The sequence below is a fragment of the Teleopsis dalmanni genome, chromosome 2 (genome assembly GCF_002237135.1).
Source record: "Teleopsis dalmanni isolate 2A chromosome 2, ASM223713v2, whole genome shotgun sequence".
In the NCBI taxonomy this organism is placed as follows: domain Eukaryota; kingdom Metazoa; phylum Arthropoda; class Insecta; order Diptera; family Diopsidae; genus Teleopsis; species Teleopsis dalmanni.
Window position 1 is genome coordinate 58291683 of NC_051847.1, and position 21943 is coordinate 58313625.

Sequence of the window (21943 nt, forward strand, 5' to 3'; positions counted from 1 at the left end):
TCTAAACGCAAGCAATTTAATTAACATAATCAACATAAAATATTTAAAAAGACTTCCAATTTGCAATAACAGTAAAAACAATTAAAACTAAGTAAAGAAATACAAAACAATAATAAAAAGTGAATTAAAAAACAAAAGTAAATAATATGAGTATTAAAAAAAGAAGTTCAAGAAATAAAAAAAATTTCAAATTCACTTAGTGCAAGTGAACTTTTTTACACTAATATCAACGTGTGTGTCTGTGACGTCATGAAATTTTGCACTTTCATTAGTTAACAAAAATAAGAAAAAAAAACTTAAATCAGTGCTAACGACACTAACACTTACACACCAGCAAGCGCACATAACACATTAAATTGGTAAATGTGGGTATTTGGGTCTCTGAGTAAGTTTAAATGAATTTAAAATGAACTGCCATACAGCATGTGTTAATTTATTTCAACATACATATAAGTAATAAAAAAATAAAAAATAAAAAAAGCAACAACAACAACAATTACGCCAAAGTAAATTACAATAGCAACTGTTAACAACAAATATTACCAATATTCAATGAAGAAATTATTAACTTTTATTTTTAACCATAGCATTCATTCCTACTTTTTTTCTTTCATTTTTATTTTTATGCATGTGCTTGATGGTTAATGGTTGGTATTGTTGTAGTAGTAGTTGTTGTTGTTTTTGTCAATAAACTTGAAAAATGAAATTATTACGCGACATCGTGTATAAAAGACAAAATAAAAAAAAGCAATAAACACAATTGAAGAAAACAAAAAGAAAAAAGTGCTTTAACAACAAAAAGCATTGTAACAACATAAGTTTGAGCAGCTGACATCAATGTTGTGTGGTCAACTTAACTTAATATATGCTTTTTTCTTTAAACGAACTTCACTTATCATACTACTTACTTACATTTTGTACTTTTTCACTACTGCATCCGTTCCTTATACAAACTTTCACTGGAATTATTGCTTGCTTAATAATATCAATATATTTTCCAGGAACTAAGTCACTATTTAATTTGTTTTGATTTAATTTCTTTTTTTTTAATATTTCGTAGTTTAATGATTTTGTTTCTTTATTTATTTTGATTTTTTTAATATTTATTTCATGTTATTCTACACTTCAAAATTATTGCGTCACTTCATTTATAAAACATAGCGTCATCTGAGGCAAAATTCAAATACGTTGCTATGAACACTAAAAATGAGAGAGAAAGCAAAGAAAGAGTATTTACATTCATGTTTTGAGCAATTGTTTTGCAAATTTGCTTGAAAATGCGGACGCGGTATCAAAGACCGTCTTGAAGACAATGTCTTCGAAGACCACTTTTTCTACTGGGAAATGCTGTTGTGTTGTTAGTTTTTTGTTGTGGTTTCTTATTTTTGTTTTTTCTGCTTTTTTGGTAGATGTCATTGTTAGTGTTGTGTAGTAGATCAGTTTGTGCAATGTAGCAGTTAATTTTGTACCACAAAAGAAGAAACTTTGTTTTGCTTTCTTCTTTTCTATATTCGTATGATTGTGTGTATATATTTTCAGTGTTGCATGTTAGTTTTTTTTTTTTTATCGAATGTTCAAGTTTATATTAATTATAATAAATTTTTGAAATGATCAATTATTTTTTGCTTTTTATTTATGCAAAATATTTTTAATAAAATATTTAAGCAAAAATTAATTTATTGTTATTTATATGTGAAAAAGATTAACGCATTTTTTAAATGTTTAATATAAAAATTTTTAATTTTTGCATACCACATGTACTTTTGATTTAAACAATTATCATACAAAACTTAAATAGTTTATATCAATAAAAAAATAAGAGAATGAATTTCTTGATCCTATTGGGCCATGCCACACTGGAGTAAAATAGAGGAATATATTTCTTTATATAGTAGTTTTCGCATAGTTTACTCTACTTATGCTTTGAGGCTGCTGAAATTGTGGTATATTGATTGCATGCACAATACTTTTTCTTATAACTTTGAACATTAAAAATAGTTTTTATAACAGTTTTCGCACAGTATACTGCATTTGGTGAATCAAAATCATACTCACGCTTTGATGCTGTTAAAAAGGTAATAAAACCAACATGCACAATAGTTTTCCTCATAATTTTAGGAATTTGAAGATTGAAATTGGTTTATATAACAGTTTTAGCACAGTTTACTATATTTGATGAATCAGAATCATACTCATGCTTTGATACGGTTGAAAAGGTGATAAAATCAATACATGCACATTATTTTTCTACTATTACTTTTTGATATTTTTTGTTTTATATATACATGGGCATTTTATTCTTAATACCGAAACAGAAAAGTGAATAGTAAAAATAAATAATTTATATGTAATTTATAAATACCAAAATAAATGTTAAATTATTTCTCACAATTTTTCAGATTACATATATACAAATTTTTATTCTACAGAATTCATCAAGTGTAGCCAACATCAAAAATAAATGCATCAAAATTAATCTTCAAATATAATTCAAGTTTGGCATGGGCCAATAACGTATTACCTATATAAAAACAATTTGCTATGCTTTGCTTTAATTTTTGTAAGCTTGACCGGAGTTGTCAATCGTTAATTAACTAGATTTCACTAATTGCAGAGGTATTAATTTTTTATAAGCCATTTACAATTTACTCTTCAATAATCCATAAACAAATAAACAAGTAACAAATTGATTATTTATTTTAATTTTCCAATCTTTGAATGTTTTACAAACATATGTATATGAATATATGTATATGAATATATATTACTTATATAGGCGTTAATAATGCAGTGAGAAGTTATCAATGTTTGTGGGGTGTTTTACAAGTATGCGGTCTAATCACGGTGGGGAAAAACTAAAATTCGGTATTTTCTGAACTAACAAAGAAATTGAAATAAAAGATTCCTTAAATCTAATTTTTGAGATAGACTTTTTTGAATGTATTTGCGTCTAATCGGCTTACAGAAACCAATCCATATTTAAATCCAAACGTGGTTAACTTTTCTATTTTTTGAATATTTCGAAATCTTTATTAGGAAGAAAGATAAAATTAGGAATAAGAATTACTTGTATTATGCCACTAAGGTTCCAAGATCCTTGAAGAGAACATTTATGAGACTGCATGAGACCCACTACAACATTCACCAACACAAAATTTTCATAAATATTTTTTAAAAAATATTTTTTTTATTCAAATATTTTTTATTTATTTAGAAAATTTTGTTTTTATTTTTATTAATCCTTGTATATTTATAGTATATATAAAAAAACAATTTCAAGCAAAAATGGGCGTGATCCGCCCATTAAGTTATTTGTAATTTTATAAAATTTAAGCGAAATTGGGTTTTCGCAAAAATGGGGTCAAGTTTAAATCCATATAATTTTTTTACAATTTATTGAATGATGATGATTTTTGTTTTCTTTTTTAAATTATCTTAAAATATAGTTACTAAGTGTAAAAAAATTTAATAAACAATAAAATTTAAATAGTGAAAATGTACAAAAAATCAGTAATTTTTTTATGGAATTTTTCACTTCTAACTGCTACACCCAAAAATATAATTAAATTTTTTTAATATTTTTCTTATTTTCCTTTTTTTTCTTGTGGATTAAAATTTCAATATTTTGCAGTTAAGTTCATAATTCTAATTAAAATATATGTGGAATGTACCATTCTTCATGCGTATGGGTCTGACAATTATTCTGAGCTATTTTTTTCGCATCGAAATAAAATTGTGGTTTAGTTTAGCAGTGAGTATTATATGGATATTGGGTGGTACATAGAATATAGCCTCGATATATAGATATATATATACATATATGTAGAATATAATATAACACTCATATATGATTGCAAAATAGCTTGACCGCCAGTCGGTTTATTCGCATTTCTCTACCATCATTTTAAAGAAATATTATTCAATAATTTCTCATATAATTTATTCTAAATCTATTTTTTCGGTAATGGATATTACTAATAAAATATTTGTTTCATTGGTGAACTATTATTTAATTACTATAATTACCTTATTTTTGTAACGGAGTTAACCCTTAAAAACCTCTAAACAAAAGGGCATTTTATCATGAATTGACATACATTTTATTTAATATCTATTACAATTATTAAAAATTTAGAAATATATTTTAAAACAATTTCTCAAAAATAATTTCTATGAGATATTATTGTAACAATATTATGAATTCTCAAAACGTGAACTCTCAATAATAAATTACACATTTCAAGTTCAAATATATATCAATTTTTATTTATTGTAAAATCAAAAGAAAATTTCTCAACACTGCGTATACTTAACCTTTTTGTTGACGCGAAATTGATGATTTGAAAGATCTCTTGCGAAAATGTTACCTAACCTAAGTCTCGTGATGCTGTCCTAAAACAACTCCCTCTCTATTCAAAACTAAAATGAATATAATTTATGCAAATTTAATTTTATTACTATAATTTTTTATATATTTTGTGTATTTGTAATATATGGATGAAGGGTATTACAAAACAATCAACTAATAAAAAATCAACCATTAGCCAGAAGAAAAAAAAGAAAAATTGCTTAAATAATCAACAAGATTTTAATTAATTAAAATTTGTATTTTAAAAAACAAAAGAAAACAAAAACTAAAGAAAGCTAATTTCTTCCAAACCATTTATCCTATTATTTTGGTATTTATTGTAGCCATTGTACTATTTTAGAAAAAAAAATACAAGTTTATTAATGTGCTAAATTTGTTACACAAAATTTGTTTGCCCTTGAAAATCGTGTAAAAATTTAAGCACAAAAAAAAAATTAGCAAAAAACACCGAAAAGAAAATTTCAATAAAATGTTGTGTTGATTAGTGTTAACAGCAACAATTATGGTAACAATAATAAAAGCAACACCAACACTGACACACCAAAAACACACCAAAAAATGCTATTAAAAGGTGCAAAAATTTGAATTTTTAAGCAAAAAAGAAAAACTACACGAATGTGTGCTATTTTAGCCCAATGAACTCCTAAATTGAAGCATGCACGACACATACACACATACATACACACGGTTAGGAATTACACAAAAAGCATTTGTAAACGACAGTTTGTGTATTGATTTAAATTTCTTGCTAGGCTTTGGTGATTTGTTATTGTTTTTTTTGTTTTTGTTTTTGTTTTTGTAATATTTGCTGATTGAGTTGAGGTCTGCCTTGTTTTAATTGTTGTTGTTTTAAAATTTAAGATTTGATCAGTTGGTGTTGCATAATAGAAACCAAAGTTATTAATTTATTTATTTTTTTTTTACACATAATTTTTTCTTATTATTATTTTTGACTGTAATTTAATTTATTTTTTTTTTGCTCGCAGTAGTTTTACGTTTACGTTTATAGGTTAAGACATGAATGATCTTAAGTGTATTTGGTACAGTATTGCCTTAATTTCGGTTTTTGGTTATTGTTTGCTGTTGCATTGATAGCGTTTGAGATCTCCATTAACCTTGTAGTCATTATAAGCAAACGTGGACCCAAGTACACAATATATTTAAGAAGAAAATATTTTAAATATTAAACGAGTTATTATTATTGTGCATATGCCATGAAAGCCAATGCAAGAAATGCCCTTCAATTTACAGTAAACCATTATTTTTTTTTATTTTTCAATTCAGTTAAATAAAATTTTAATCACTAATAAATTATTTTATATTAGTTTACCTATATAAACATAAACAATAGATAATCAATATTGGAATAGTTAATTAAGTAGTATAGCACCACATTCACAATAGCATATGGAACAGCTATATATGCATAATACTTGGTAATGCAAGTCAGTAGAGTATGAAGTGAAGTTAATTCTTAAAGCCTATGTCACACTTGAATAGAATTGAGGATTAAAATAAGTGTGTATAACAATTTTCGCACAGTTCACTGCATTTAGTGGATTTAAATTTTACTAACGCTTTGATGCTGCTGAAAAGGTGATCAAACCAATTTATGTACAATATTTTTCCTCACATTTTTGAGAAATAAAATTAATTTTTATAACAGCTTTCGCACAGTTTACAGCATTTACTGCATTTTGTTGATTAAAATTTTACTGGTGCTTTGTTGCTGTTAAAAGTGTGATGAAATCAATACAAGCACAATAGTTTTCCTTATCATTTTGAGAATTAAAATTAGTGTTTATAACAGTTTTCCACAATTTACTGTATTTAGCAAATCAAATTTTCTAACGCTTTGATGTTGTTGAAAAGATGATGAAACCGATACATGTACAATATTTTTCCTTACAATTTTAAGGACTAACATTAGTTTTTTGCATAATTTATTGCATTTATGGCGTTCTCAATTGGAAAATCTAGATTCAATGTAGATTTGCTCTCAATCTATCAAATTTTGTTACCCAACCGAATGTTTCTCGGGTAATTTAACATTTTTCTAATTGTGTTAATAAACATTTATATTTTTCATAAGTACATATGTCGAATCAAATCACACCTTACCAGTCAACTCATATAAAACAGCTATATACTCTTGTTACTGGGAAAGTATTTAGAGTGTTGTAAATTAATCTTTAGTGTTATACATTTCGCTCGAGTTTTACCAATCGAAAATAAAAATTGTACTAAAAGTGAACCTCGATTGAAAAATTTACCCCAGACTTACTAATTGAATTATTAGTGGACTAAAATTTTAATCAAGCTTTGATTCTGTTGAAAAGATAATGATACTAAACATGCGCATTATATTTTTCTTCTGTCAGTTTTTGATATTTTCTATTTTTTAACATTTCATTCTTAATGAAATGCAAACAGTAACAGTAAATAACGAAAATAAAAATGTATAGGGTATTTGTAAATATTAAAATAAATGTTAAATTACTTGTCAAATTGCTTTTTGTACTTTTCTACACATAGACTTAGAGTATGTGTAGAGTATATATGTATATGTTATATACTAATTAATCCAAATTAATCCTTAAAAATTACTCAAGTGTGGCTGAGCCTATGGTAAAGGTTTCTTACAGGAATATTGTGTGAAATTATTCCTCTGTTTTTATAGTGCCATTAATTTGCACTTTTATTATATTTTAATATTAATTTAAAATAATTTCAATTTTTCCGATTTGTTGTTCTTAGCCCATGGAAATATATTGCGCAAATAACATGAATGAAATTACAAATACGATTACATAAATTAAAATATGATAGAGTAAAGGAAGTGTGAAAGTGAAGGGGATTGTATGGAAACAATAGTTGATAATGGATTAGGTTAATTAGGTTTGGTTAGGTTAGTTGATTAGGTTAGGTTGTAGCAACTTGTGGCAACTTTGTGCCCCAAGCCCATTTTAGCTAAATAATCTCTTTCTTATCCTCATCTTCCAGTAGAGCATAGGGCCTCTAGCCCTAGCTAGCTAAATAATGGACCCTTGTAATACAATGGATTAACGTATTATTGATAATACCATGGATATGGCACGACTACTAATTTATTAGAAAGTAAATCGGACAAGTTTATAAACCTGGCTAAGTACATAACTTTTCACGATGACAGCTCTGTCGGGGTGGTAAGGAAAGGGGCACAAACATTTTAAATCCTCTCTTAGCCAATAATGGACACTGACACATGAGGTGGAGAACAGTTTCCTCCTCATCCGCAGAGTCAGTGTCCTGACAAAAGTCATCATAAAGTATATCCAGTCTCATTCTCTGACAGTAAACCATCAGCACCGATATCATAATGCTGATCACCTTACGCCGTAGTTGAAGCAACTGACTGATACGTTTCTTGCCTCGTTTGGACTAGGTCGATCTTATGCTCATTTTGTAAATAGAATACCTTTATTATCTAACTTAGTACTTTAGTAAATTTTATTGCGAATTTTTTGAATAAGTATTCGTAATAAATTATATGTGAGCGAAAAATGTGTTGTGGCTAAAAACATCTTCAGCATTAAGATACATAGTTATTTAGCATTATTAATAGAGTATTAAAATTCTGTCTTAGACAATTTTGAAAGTAAAAATTTTGCTTACATTCATAAAATAAAGTTGTTGAATTTAAATATCAATATCACATAACATAATAATATTAACTGTGCCAACTTTATTGTTATATGCAGAAAATCACTCCGTGAATGCCCCCTTGTAATTGAATCACTAATTAAAATACTAAATATTTTCATTTGTCATGGCAACTCTTGTCAACTGACGTCTTTCAAATGGGATTTTCCCATCGCCTCCATCAATTCACATATTGTTACTTATACTTAAAGCACTTCTTTTATGATTTGTAATACACTTTGTATTTGTTGACTAAATAATTTGCAGTTTTTATTTATTTACTAATATGTTTTTTTTATACGGCAGGCATAGTGTGTAAATAATACAGATCCAAACGAAAATCACATAACATATTTATGACGAAAGATGTGGAGTTCTTCCCAAAAAAAAAAATACAATAAAAAGCTTTTACGGCCTTGTGTGACCTTGTGAGGTTGAGGAATAAAAAAACTTATATTTAATATTTTTTTGATTAAAAATAATTTTAAAAAATTTAAACCACTGGCCTAAACCATGCATAGTCCTGAGAAGTCCTTAAAGGCAGTTAGTAAAATATTGCTTAAGATGTGTATATCATTTGCTTCACTTCAACATCAGAGACGAAATTCAGACCCGCAAAACTGGTGCCTTCAAAGAATTTTGTTCGAGTAGTCGGGAAATTCATAGGTCTCACTTAAGCGTACTTTATCACAGTAGACGTATGCTGCAATTTTTCATTGGACTTTAGAACCATATGTACACATGTTAAAGGTATTATAATCTGTTTCCAAAATTTTGCACTTTCCTTCATTTTCGAAAATTATCTTGATCCTTTTTCGACGAGTTATAGTCGATATCATGTAGTCTGAACTGACTACAAATGAGAGGGTAAACATATCATGACCCCTTAGATCGGCGGCGATCAGTGCGACACTTTTTAACTAGAATGTTTATAGATACAACAATATTATGTATAACTATTAACTTATTATTAGAAAACCTAAGTGTATTTAATAAATAGATGCAAAGTACTACCAAAGGCATGGTAAATCATGGTACTATGAGACTGATTAAAGTGAATAAAGTTTTTGTATATATCCATTTTTGTGAAAATTTATTTTTTTATATTTAATATATATTTTTAATACAATTATTATTTATTTTAATTAATTTATTTTAATTAATTGAAACAATTTTATTTTCCAACATTTATTTTTTAGTGTCATCAATATTAATTATTGAGGTTACTTAAATTAAGTTTGCCCATTTCTGTACTCAACTGTATGAATGAATGGCAATCTATTTGCAATATAAAAGTACAATATAAGTACAAATACTCATAAATTTGTTATCATTATTAATATTTACAACTTTTTAGGTAGTTTGGTAGCTTTTTAGTTGCTGTTTGCACTTAATTGTCAAAATCATTCAAAATAAGTAAATTCAATGTCATTATTGACACCTATCAATTGCACATATATATTGTACGTATTTTATATGAGCTAATATACATACAATCTTACAGTGATATATTTGCTATTAAACTGTTTTAGATATAATCAAAAAAAAAAAAATTATAAAAATTAAAGGTGGGTCCATAAATTTATGATTGTATGGGTTTCTAGGAACCAAGGTGTCGATAGTAGAACCGAATACGCAGTAAATGACATTCAATATTTCAATTAATGGATATTTAATATTTAATTTGTAAATATATTAATTTTTATTGTACCCATTATTTATATATTATATTTTATTTACTTAAGTAATGGAATTGACTTCGGTTTGGTTAATCATTAAACTAATATGTATGAAATTTCATTGAGTATCTATGATAAAATAACAAAATACTTAAGAGGGAATTCACATAACTGAATTGTAAAAAAAGTAAAGTAAATAAATTCAACAACTATTAGAAAAATCAATGATCAATGATGACTTGTATTTTAGGTCGAACTCTTTTTATGGAAAGCTTATACTTATTATTGATTACTTATATAACTCGGAACATATTCCTAAGGAATGACGTTATTCTGTAATTATTTTCTAAGAAAATAAATATTTTAACTACAGAACAAACTATTACTTGCGTATTAATAAAATCTTATTATTATTTGTATATAAAAAACAGCACTTGAAATCGAATGATTGATGGCTGATTATACTAAGAAAAGAAAGCAACACATTTCAAGTACTTTTAATCAAGGGTTCGTCCTACATAGTGGCCCACTACGTGTTAGTAATATATTATAAATAACTTTGTATTCTTAACATTCCACATTCTACTAACTAATTTTTTCAGCGAACCAAAATAAACTGGTTTTCGTCGAAATCGATTTCGTATATATCGTAAAAGCAGCGTACAACTCAGGCGGCAAGTACAACTCACCCCTGAACCATATTTTGATTCAGTTTGCGAAAATTGATAAAACCATAAATCGAAAGGTTACTTAGATAAACAGTAGGGATTCTTGAAATTAATAAGCGCCATCAATATTTAATATATAGTCTAGTGATTCACAACGGTTGTTATGGTATGCTTCAATTGAGGAATACAAAAAATGGCAATGTCCTTCCTACTTAGTACACAAGATGTGGTCGGAAAGTTAAGCAGATCAGTCGTATATTTATACTTTTTTAAATGAATAAAAAGAAACTGTATCCTCTACCTTTCTCATAATCAATTAGTTGTCCTTTGTTCATGCACTACTGTAGTAGCTGTTCTTGTTGTTGAAGGTATTTGTTACAAAATATGCAATATAATTGGACTCACCGTAAAAATCAAATTGCCATCTGTAGGGCATACGTTCCACTTTTACGCTCGCCCATATCCATACTTGTTCCAATAACCAAAAATGAAAATATCAATATTTTCTGTCTTTCGAGCATCCAGATGTTCATCTCTGTATCATCTCTGTTCTGAACAGTGTTGCTAATGGCATAGTGAACAGAATAGCATCTGTGTTTACCTCATACACTTCTGTGATATATGGAATGGAAATTACTTCTCACCAATATAAAACAAAGATCTGTGTCTGTAATGTATGTATAAAATCAATGCTTTTCCGTAACTCGGAGATATTACTGGCAATTTTAATTATTATATGCAAAATAAAGAACTTTACTAATTACTGTTTATGGAATATGTTAAAAATATTTGGACCCAATGCCAATTCCGCTTTAAGCAAAGACAGACAAACAGGATATAACTTTAAGTGGAGGCCTTTTGGGGCTGACAATTCTTATTGGTGGGATATTTTTTTTGACATTATTTTGGTACTAGTCATCACTTAAATTTTTTTCGAATAGGTAAGCGTTATCTTCAACAGTTTTACTTATAACGGATTTACCTAAAACCAAGCAAGAAATGATAAAGTTCTATGATGATATATGCCACCCAATGTGAGCATGCAATATTAGACGAAGTAGTAGACAAAAAAAATAACCTATTGGCAGATATCAGTAGCAAATTAGGAAAAATATTTAACGATGTGTGATATATAGCAAGCTATAGATAATAATGGATATTCCATCTCTGGCCTTGGTAGAATACAATTACATTTGTACACATATATATATGTATATATAAAACGCAATAACCAAATCCAAACACATCACATCCCAGAATGGGAATTTTTACTTAGGAAATTTGTGTAGCAGAGCAATAACCTAAATCTATTAGCGTTTTTTAAAAGACTCAACAATTAGTCTATTAGCGAAAAATGTTTATCAAAAAATGCATAATATTGAGGTTCACTAAACTCTCTAAAGTAATTACTTAAAATATTATGAAAATTGAGCTAATTAACTTTTTCAATTTACACAATACAACAAATACTTGTACAATTGAATATCTATTCAGAACACATCATATAGCAAAAATTACACTTAGAAAAATGTATGTATTGTTATTATTTCAAAAGAAAACAATATTAATTTGTTTACCTAAAACTCAAATTTTTTCATTAATAACTATAAAATATCGTTTTTAGATATTCAAAGTCAACCAGAACAATATTGAGATTCTTAAAGTATAACATCCATTCTGAGCCATCATATATCACTCATTATTCATTAGAACCAAAACAAATAAACTAAAAGCTTTACTCCTTCATTGTGTCCAAATAAATTGTTGAAGGTAATCCTAACATCCATAAATGGAAACCCCAAAGTATTATTAATTATAACAATTTAACTTCAGATTACTTCAGATTGATGTTTGCTCTGAAAATGTTTTTATCATTTTTGTTTAATATTTTTTTTCCAAATTTGGCACTTTTAAAAACTCCATGAAGGTTCCACAAAGCCACATTGCCAAATTAATCATAAAATTTGTTCGAGTTATTTCAGAAATCCAAAAAAAAAAAAGATGACTATTGTCGTTTTTGTTATTTACTAAAATCATTAACAAAAATTTATTAAAAAAAATTGCTTTCTGCCAAAATTTGTGAACATCCAGAAATCTAATAGTCAAATCTGAACTCGAATATGTGTACTTCAAATAAAAAGTTGTGGGCTTTGAAAATGCTTTTCGTCGGAAAGATTTAGCAAACAAACTCAATGCCGCAAAACTTAAAATGTGAACAATATTTGTAATATTTACGATAAATGTAAAAGAATTTATTTTAAAAATTCATTTAAAGTAATATTCATATACAAATGAACCTATTACAGAATAGGTAATTTATTCTATAAACATTTTTGTAAAGTATTTGGGCGTTTCAAAAATGGAAGACTTCAAACAGTTTACTTACTCATTAGCATACCTACATCGGAAGATGCGTTAAGGTTATGTACCGCATTTGGGAATGAATGATTTCATACAAACACCTAATCTATTGTGATTATGAGAAAATTGATTTTGATATGCGAACCAAAATTATAATAAGTTCTTTCATTTCATATTATGATAGTTGAATATATCAGCTAGAAACTTGTTATAGATAAGTTCAGATGATAGGGCTATAAACATACGGAATCATTGTAATACCGTGAATCATGCTTTTAAGTAACAAAATTTTTACAAAAGTTAACCTCAGCAGTTTGAGAAGTGAATTCATTAATTAAGGATATAATTCCTAGTGGAAGAGGTTGCTGAATATATTAAGATTAATTCAAATTCGTTGTCAATTACGCCTTGTTTAAGGTGTGGTTGCTTTGTTCTTCCTTATTGAAGCAGTTTCAGATGTATTCCAGTTCTTAATTCTTTCAAATTAGAAATTATTAATTTCTAATTAGTTTTTGTGTAGACATGAGTCCATTCATAGATTACTTTAGTTTGATACCATAAAAACAGGACAGTGAGATATGGTATAATGGATAAGTGTTCTGCTTTCTCTTCGTCATTGATATGTCAATAAAATCTTTTACATTTAGCTTAGATTTTTAATTAAATAATGGAATAAAGTTAATAATTATATTAAAAAATTAATATAACTAAGTTGGTTGAAGGATGTCAACCACCATTTGAAAGTTTTTTATAAACGATGAATTCCTTTTTACCCAGCTAATACTTCGTGAGCAAATGCTATAACATGCATTATTAAAAACATCGATGTGATGCAATTTTAATATGCAAATAATGCAATAATGTTATAATGTAAATAATGTGTAAAGTTTTATAACTTTCAAAAAAAAAATTCAGCTGTAATTATATATTGTTTTAAAAATCATACGAATGCAATAGAATACAATAGAGATTTAGGCTTTGATCAGTAACAAGTTACTCTAACGGAATGGGAGACAATCACTCTTCCATATGAAAATTAGATTGTATACCTTGGAGGTATACAAGATATCGTATGGATTAAGAACTCCTTCAGTAGAATCCTTCTTCCAGTTCAGAGCAAAGTTAGTAAGACACAAATATGTGAATAAGACACAAATGTCTTATTCGATATACTATATATATACATATATAGTACATATATCGTATACGCTATACTGTGGTGTACTGTTAAACCTATTGTGTTGAGATTGTAGGTAGTGTGAGGTGTTCCAGAATTCACAGAAAAGTTAGTAAGACTTTCTTTCGATATATACCACTGTGTTAAATGTATAATATAGTGTTGAAAATATAGTTTACATTGTGAGGTTCTATTATCAATTTCTTGGATAAAAATAAGCAACACTGGTTACTGGACACGCTTCTGTTGAATACTATCTTTTAAGAATAGGATTAAAAAATAATTAATATAAAGATAAGCATTATTGACTGCTAAACTGGACACGATCCTCTTGACTTCTATCTTCCAAGTATGGAATAAAAAGATATTGACACCTGCAGATTATGTGAAAGGCTGGTGAAATATCAGTCTATCTTTTCAAGTCATGTAAAGCGGAATAATATCATAATAAATTTGTGGATAGTATATATTAAGGACATTGTTGAAATGCCCAATAATTGGCTATATAGCAAAAGTATAAGAATGGAATTATTGCAATTATTTATAAATTAATTCTTTATTATTTCAAAATTATTTGAAGCCTTAAATAGTAAACAAACTATTCCTTTTGTATTACTATTTCAATTTCTCAACAAATATTTTTTGTATTTATTTATTATTTCGAGAAAGTAAAGACCTGCCTAACTAATTTTTATTTACAGAGGTCAGTTTCGGAACGTTCTTTTGATGTAAGCGGTTTTTTGCTGTAAAAACAAAGTATTATTCATGACTAACTTCATTTTCTATAGTTTCTAATGGATTTCCACTAAATCAATAATGAATAAAATGAAATGGAACGTTGTTAGAAACGTGAATTTTAAGAAAACAATACGTTCACTACAATAAGTAAACATTCTAGGTTCACAAACTAACAGCAAAAAATAAAATAAGTACGATTTCCCACTTTCGTCCAAATACGGATTTTCCTACAAATACTTGAACTTATTCCGGTTCTAGAACTTTGATTAATGACTATGAAACCAATAGTAAATATGTAGACTGAAAAATAAATAAATTTATTCTTGGGTCAATAGTTAGTCCTTGTCAAGTGGTCTTGAGTTCAAACATCTTGAAATGTGTAAATCACGAGCTTGACTTATTGAATTGTAAATAAAAGCACAAATAATATTTATAAAATTACACATGTAGAATTCATTAAAGTTAATTAATAAAACAAATCCACTTGTTCATTACAGATTTTAATTACTAAGTAAAAGTCAAACAAAAGCGGCAACACTTACAGAAGTTTATAGTGCGAAATTCCCAAAGTAGTTGGGCACTTAATAGCAGCCCCTCTCCAACAGAATCAAAATGTGTCGCTACAGATGGAAAGTGTTAATTGCAGTCGTCATTCTATGTGCTTCCCATTTGAGTGTGATCAATGCTAACAACATCATCAATGTGAGCACAAGTTATTATCACAATCAAAACCACACACCTACGGTGCGTCAATATGCGATCATAAACGGTAGCAATCTGATTTTGCCTATTAGAACGCATTATGCCGCACGTGTGGTGAGTGAGTTGCAGGACAATCGAAAAGTACCGACTATAAGTGCAGTAGCTGATGATGATGATGATATACTACGACGTCCACCGAGTTTTGAAAGTCACTTGGAAAAGTCGTCTGTCATTTATGCACTCGCGAAATTGGCAAATGAGAGCAATGTCAATGCAGCATGCCACACACAATTGAAGCAAATACAACGCGGTATTTTGCGCAGATCGCCATGGGCAATGAAAGGTGAGGCATTACTGAGTGATATGGCATAAATAAAGTTCAACCATTATAAAAATTTTCTATTTTTCAGTACTTGATGCTTCAGGCACTAAACCATCTGGCTTTGTTTTTGGACAGAACTTTTGGTTGGGCAGTCGTGAATCTTGCAATGCTGCACAAAATCCGGTCTCAATAACGCTTTCCAAAAATTTTGAGCGTGTAATGCACTTCGGCATTATAACGGAACGTGCACCGTTCGATATGAACTATGGCGTGGTTTACCTGCGTCACAATTCTCCGTGGCAAGTTGAGATAAAATTGATGTCTGAAAAAATCATACACGTGGGCTTGTGCTTGCCCAGCACTTGCCAGTCAAGTGAAATTCAACAGCTTACGACATATTATGTGGAACGCGGCTTATTTGTGGAAAATGATATTTACGATATACGCCCAGAAGTTGCTTACATGAAAGACTTAAAGCTCAACGAAAGCTTTTATCAACGTAAAAGCTTAAAAATGCTTTGCACGCTTTTACTTTTTACTTCAGCAATGATGTTGTGTGCTTCATTATTGCGTGAGAAATCAACTCCAGCGGAAGCGGAAATTGTGAAAGAAAGCGGAGATATAGAAGAAAAGTTGAAACAGGCAAATCCTGAAATTAGAGCTACTATTGATTTGATAGAACCTGATGTGTTGGATAAAATGAAAGATTTTGTTAAATGCTTTGATGTGCAGGAAAATTATGAAAAACTTGTAGCCACAAAGGAACCAACCAATGCTTCAAAGGATATACCAGTTATTAATGGCTTGCGTTCAGTGTGTGCTATTTGGATAATGATCTTTCATGTGGTTTGGTTCATGTACTTCACAGTGAATAATAAAACATTCTTGATATCCTACGCGGAGCAAATATTCTTCCAATATGTCAGTTCGGCACCACTGTTGGTAGATGTGTTCTTCACAATAAGGTAAACATTTCTAGTGATTCCTATTTGTTATACCAAAATTAAATTTTATATATTTTTGAATGGGCTAATTGGGTTCACTTATTTAAATAATACACAATTTTTCAAGTTTTTTCTAAAAACTATATTTTAAAAATATCTAAATCAAATTTTGTTTAGAATAGTTTTAAAAATTTTGAATATTAGTCATTCTGAAATAATTGATACATAATTGTATATTGTTGTTGTTGTGGTTTGAATTAGTGCTATTGCGCACTTTCATTTTTTTGTCGCTACCCCACACTAAGCTTTATCTATACTATTATAGAATTATTATCATTTATTTATCTATTAACTGATGACGGACCGTAGATCATCATATCTTCCTGCGCGTTCTGAGGTGGACTTAAGGTTTGTTAGGGCGGGGTTGGGCAACGTATCGACTTTTGTGAATAATTTTAAGGCTCTGTCCTTGATATATTCTTTCACTGAGTCGATCGTTAGATCTCTATGCATGTATATTGTTCTAATATACCAAGAAATCTTAATTTTTTTATATTAATTACTTCAAATCAATGGTTTAATACTAACAATAATTCGCAAATAAATAAACAATATTTTACTGATTTTATGATCAAATTTTATTTATATATTTTTGAACAGGTTAATTGGTCAATCTTAAATAATATACCACTTTTTAAAATTACTTTTAAGAACTATATTTTATTGTAACTATACATTTTGGCGGTAGTCTACAGTCGAAATACATAGGATTATCTTAATCCATATGCTTCATAGTTTGAAAGAAATTTTCAGACAATATTACCGTCAAGAAAGAAATGTAAAAGATGAAATTTGTAGCAATTTTTACAGATGCCTTAAAAAAGGCGAGAAGAAAGGGAGAAAAGGGGAAGTTACGACCCAAAATTTTCTCGACATCCCCTTAGATTATTTAATGGGATCACGGTTTTGCAGATTGAAGTTTCAGCGAATAATGAAATATGGCGACTAATTGCAAATCACATTAAGGTTAGATGTAGTGTTGTCATTTTTATTGACACCCTGGCGGCAAATAAGGCGTTTCAACCCTTCATCACTAAATCGAATTTAATTAAAGAATGTAGAGAAGCAATGGACCGTCTAAACCAGCTAGCTGACATCACTCTTATTATTTCTGAACACAGGAACATTGAAGCAATTGAAAATGCAGACGGTTTGGTCTAGCTTGGTAGAAGATGTATTCCTATGAGTATTGGCTTATATTGCCCTGTAGATGGTTAAGAGAAGTACTTAACTCCATTTTCTTTAGCTTTCCAATAATAAATAAAAGAAATTTAGGTCTTTTGTAACTTACCGGTTAATATGGGTTTCTTATAATAAGGCTACAGCGTGGGAACTCATTAAAAGTGATCGCGTGTATACTGTAAGGCTTACTGCACTTCTTTCTGGTTACTAATGTATAAAAGTTGTGAATACCCAACTCTGGCTCTTAAGAATACGAAAGTTGTTTTTAGGGAATTACTTTCTTGAGAGCTTATCACACTGTTTAAAATATTAATTGTTAACTATAATTAATTATTATTAACTATTAAATCAAATTTAAATTTTTTAATTATTAGCTATAATTAATTATTATTAATTATTAATTAAAATTAATTAAAAATTAATTATTTTCTCTATAAAAGCCTGGCTCTAGCCTTCGGAAAATATCGGTTTTTGGAGAAGTACTTTTTTTGAGAGCTGGTCACTGTTGGATAAGGACGAAAGATCAGTTAAATTATATAAATTTGACGGGATATATTTAGTTTTTGTCTTCTTTTATATATCGTAAGGTTTCTTTTGAGGAATGTATTAACAAAACAGTAAAAAATTGACTATTGGTTTTAGTGAAAAGCTATCTGCTGACCTGCCATTGCTACCAACCAACCAATTATCCATAGCTGAAATGAAGAAATTTAATTTAAAAAGTCATTGTTTAACATTGATCAATTAGCCCATTTAAGAATTTATAAAAATAATAAATTTAATAATAAGCATACTTATCTCTAATTACTAAATGATAATAATAAAATAATTATTTTTAGTGGTTTCCTGCAAGTATACAATTTCATGCGAAACACCAAGCAAATGGATCAGATACGCAAAAATAGTTTGACGCAAAATTTGAAGCAATTCTTCAAATTAGTATTCCATCGGTATTTACGGTATGTAAACATTTACGATATAACTATACGATATTATATGCTAATCCTTATATTCACAACTCGTTTAGATTGGGACCACTTTATCTTGTCATCTTAGCAGCGGTGGATGTATTATATGCATATATAGCCGATGTCTCAGTTTATCATATAAACGAACGCTTCGATGAAATGTGTTCCCAACATTGGTGGCGGAATTTGCTCTTCATACAGAATTTCTTTAAACATTTAGATATGTGCGCCAATTGGACTTGGTCATTGGCTTGTGAAATGCAATATTTTCTCTTAGCAACAATTTTACTTTTCATATATGCAAAGTAAGTTTTAGTTTTCTTTACTTGAAATTAAGAGACTTACTTTAATAATTTCGTATATATTCAATAGACATCCAAAATTTGTTAAATCCACTGTGGTAACATTATTTGCTGGAAATGTGCTGTGGACCTACTGTATTGGTTTAAATTCAAAGTTTCAATTATCATTCGATGCAGCGTTTGCTACTGGCACAGAAATTTACATAAGCCCATTCGTACGAATATTACCCTATATTATGGGTGCTGTATCAGCTTGGTACTTATTTGAGCGTCAACAGGAAGAACAAACCCAACGGATTGAAATTAGTGAAACCAAAGAAAAGTGTTGTTGGAATTTGTCCATTTTAGTGTTTTTCGTTTGTATTTATTCGACTATTAAACGTGATATATCCTACTTATTTTCGATTTCGTTATTCGTTATTGGACGATATTTTTTCTCACTTACTATTTGTTGGATGATTGTGGGCAGTGCTACTGGACGCGGTATTTGGTGGTCTCGCATATTGGAAGCTAAAGTCTTTCAACATGTGAATCGTTTATCCTATGCAATTTATTTATTAAATCCATTTGTGATAGGGTTCTTCTTTAGCTTCACCAATGTAAGCACTCATGCAGATCCTTTTATGCTGGTAAGTCCAAAATGATATATGTATATATGTATACATAATGTATATATGTAAATAGTTTGTATCAACTCAAATGGCAGTAGCACTGTATGTGCAGAACAATTAAAAAGAGATTGTATTTATGTATTATATTGCATCGCATATTTGCATTAGTTCACTTGTATTTTTATATATATTATTACTTATGAAAATCTAATTGAAATGGTTCGTGAATATATTAGTCCAGTGGTAGGTTAGCCAATGGATCTCTACCGATTAGGGATTCATACTGGAAGATTGAATCTACCTTTTAAACATTTCTATCGCAGTTATGAAAAGGACGATCAAAGGATCTCACATCTGCTTTGTTATTACTCAGCGTATGCGTGGCGCCATGTTGGCAACTCCAAGACTTCCCACTGAAAAGCATTTTAAACTTTGTCAAAGGTCCAAGGTGGTTTTTAGACTTCTGAATTTTATTTATATAGTAACGTAATGTACTAATTTGCCTGAATGGATTCTTTAAATTGTCAGTATAATCTAACTTAAGCCAACCTACTTAGTTAAATGGCCATAACAATTAAATTTAATCTGTTTTTAGGTTTCGACGCAGCGCAGAATATTTCTCCAGGTGCTTTTGTTGCCTGTGCGCCTTCTCCAGTGTCGTACATGAAGTGCTTTTAATACTCCTTGATTACTTCATCAAAAAAACCATCTATCTCAACACCTTTGTAATATACACCTTTGAAATACTTTGTTACTGAACCATCGTCATTCATTCTCAGGACATGACCAAGCCAGCAAAGCTACTGCATGCTAATTTGTTAAATTATATCAATATTGTGATAAAGATCGTACAGCTCGTATTTTATTCGTATGTAGTAGTCGTCACTAACTCGTAGAGGATCAAAGATCTTAAGAAGAACTTATCTCTCGAAAACTCCCAGTGCTGCTTTATCATTTTTTGATAGCGTCTATGCTTCTGCGAAATATATACTATAGTTGTAAAGTTGGTCAAAATATTGAACATGTTATTAAATTCAAATTAAAAACGGAGCGGTAAACATAATAGTGAAAATCGTTTTAAGTAAATGTAAGCAGGATGTAACACAAAAAAATATATAACAATCGATTGTCATTTGAGTTAAGGAAGCCATATACATATATACATATGATAATATAGAATAATTTGATTATAATAATTATTAGATAATTGATTAGATTCTGGGCTCTGAGTGGTGCACTTCGAGCGTAGTACAGTTTTTAAATTAATTGATTCTAATCGAACAAGTCTTGAGGACAAAAAGTCCTTCATTCAAAAATTTGTTAACATCAGATAATGGCATTATCTTTAGTTCTAGTATCTTCTATTGTTGGCCCAAAATTATACACACATTTATTTATATATATATAATAATATATATTAAAATTTATTTTAATATTTATCTTTTTTTTACAGTGCGTTCTAACTTCAGGTTTTGTTGTTATAGTCTACTTAGCAGCAATTGTGTTTTCTCTTGCCTTCGAGATGCCTTATAGCAATTGGTCCAGCCTTCTATCGAAGAGGCGAACCAAGCTTAAAAGCGCCTAAATAGATGCTCTAATAGTCTTAATAACGTTTTGTTATGATGTAAAAATATTTAATCTTTAATGTTTTAATTTAAAGTAAAACTTTTGTAGATTTGTTTTATTTAGTTTAATATCAATACTACTAATAAGTTTCTATTCTCCGGAACCTAGCAACGTTTATTTTTAATTATAATATAAATTTGCCTTGCATTGTGATTGTGATTATAACTCATCATATTTAAGTTAATATATAAGCTCATTTGTTAATTTAATTAATAATTACTTAATTTTTAATAATTATTTAATAGTTATAATTGTTTCAACTTCATACAAAATCTGTAAATGGTTTATAATATTTTTATATACTTAACTGTATCTGGGTATTTTTTGCCATTAGAAGTTTAAGTTTAATATTTGTAAATATATTAGTAATAAAAATTAAAAATAAAAATAAAATATTGTTTCTCTTCAACGACAAGTTAAAATTAAATAATGAGGAACAAATTAAAAAATAAACTTAAAAAAGAAGCCAATTAAATGTTTAAAGAAATGTTTAAAGAATAATTAATATTAATATTATACATACATAGATCGATATATATCTTTATGGTCATAC

At 28.6% G+C, this 21943-nt stretch overlaps 1 protein-coding gene across 1 annotated transcript in view; it reads left to right on the forward strand.

The window, feature by feature from the left end:
* The window catches only part of LOC119684925 (nose resistant to fluoxetine protein 6-like), a 35619-nt gene extending 13927 nt beyond the window's left edge, over positions 1-21692 (forward strand). The window contains exons 2-7 of the mRNA XM_038099063.1: positions 15171-15718; positions 15786-16662; positions 18723-18842; positions 18911-19156; positions 19224-19782; positions 21218-21692. Of these exons, the coding sequence (XP_037954991.1) occupies positions 15286-15718; positions 15786-16662; positions 18723-18842; positions 18911-19156; positions 19224-19782; positions 21218-21349 (2367 nt within the window). The 5' untranslated portion in view covers positions 15171-15285 and the 3' untranslated portion in view covers positions 21350-21692. The remainder of the gene's footprint in view (positions 1-15170; positions 15719-15785; positions 16663-18722; positions 18843-18910; positions 19157-19223; positions 19783-21217) is intronic.
* The last annotated feature ends 251 nt before the right edge of the window (positions 21693-21943 follow it).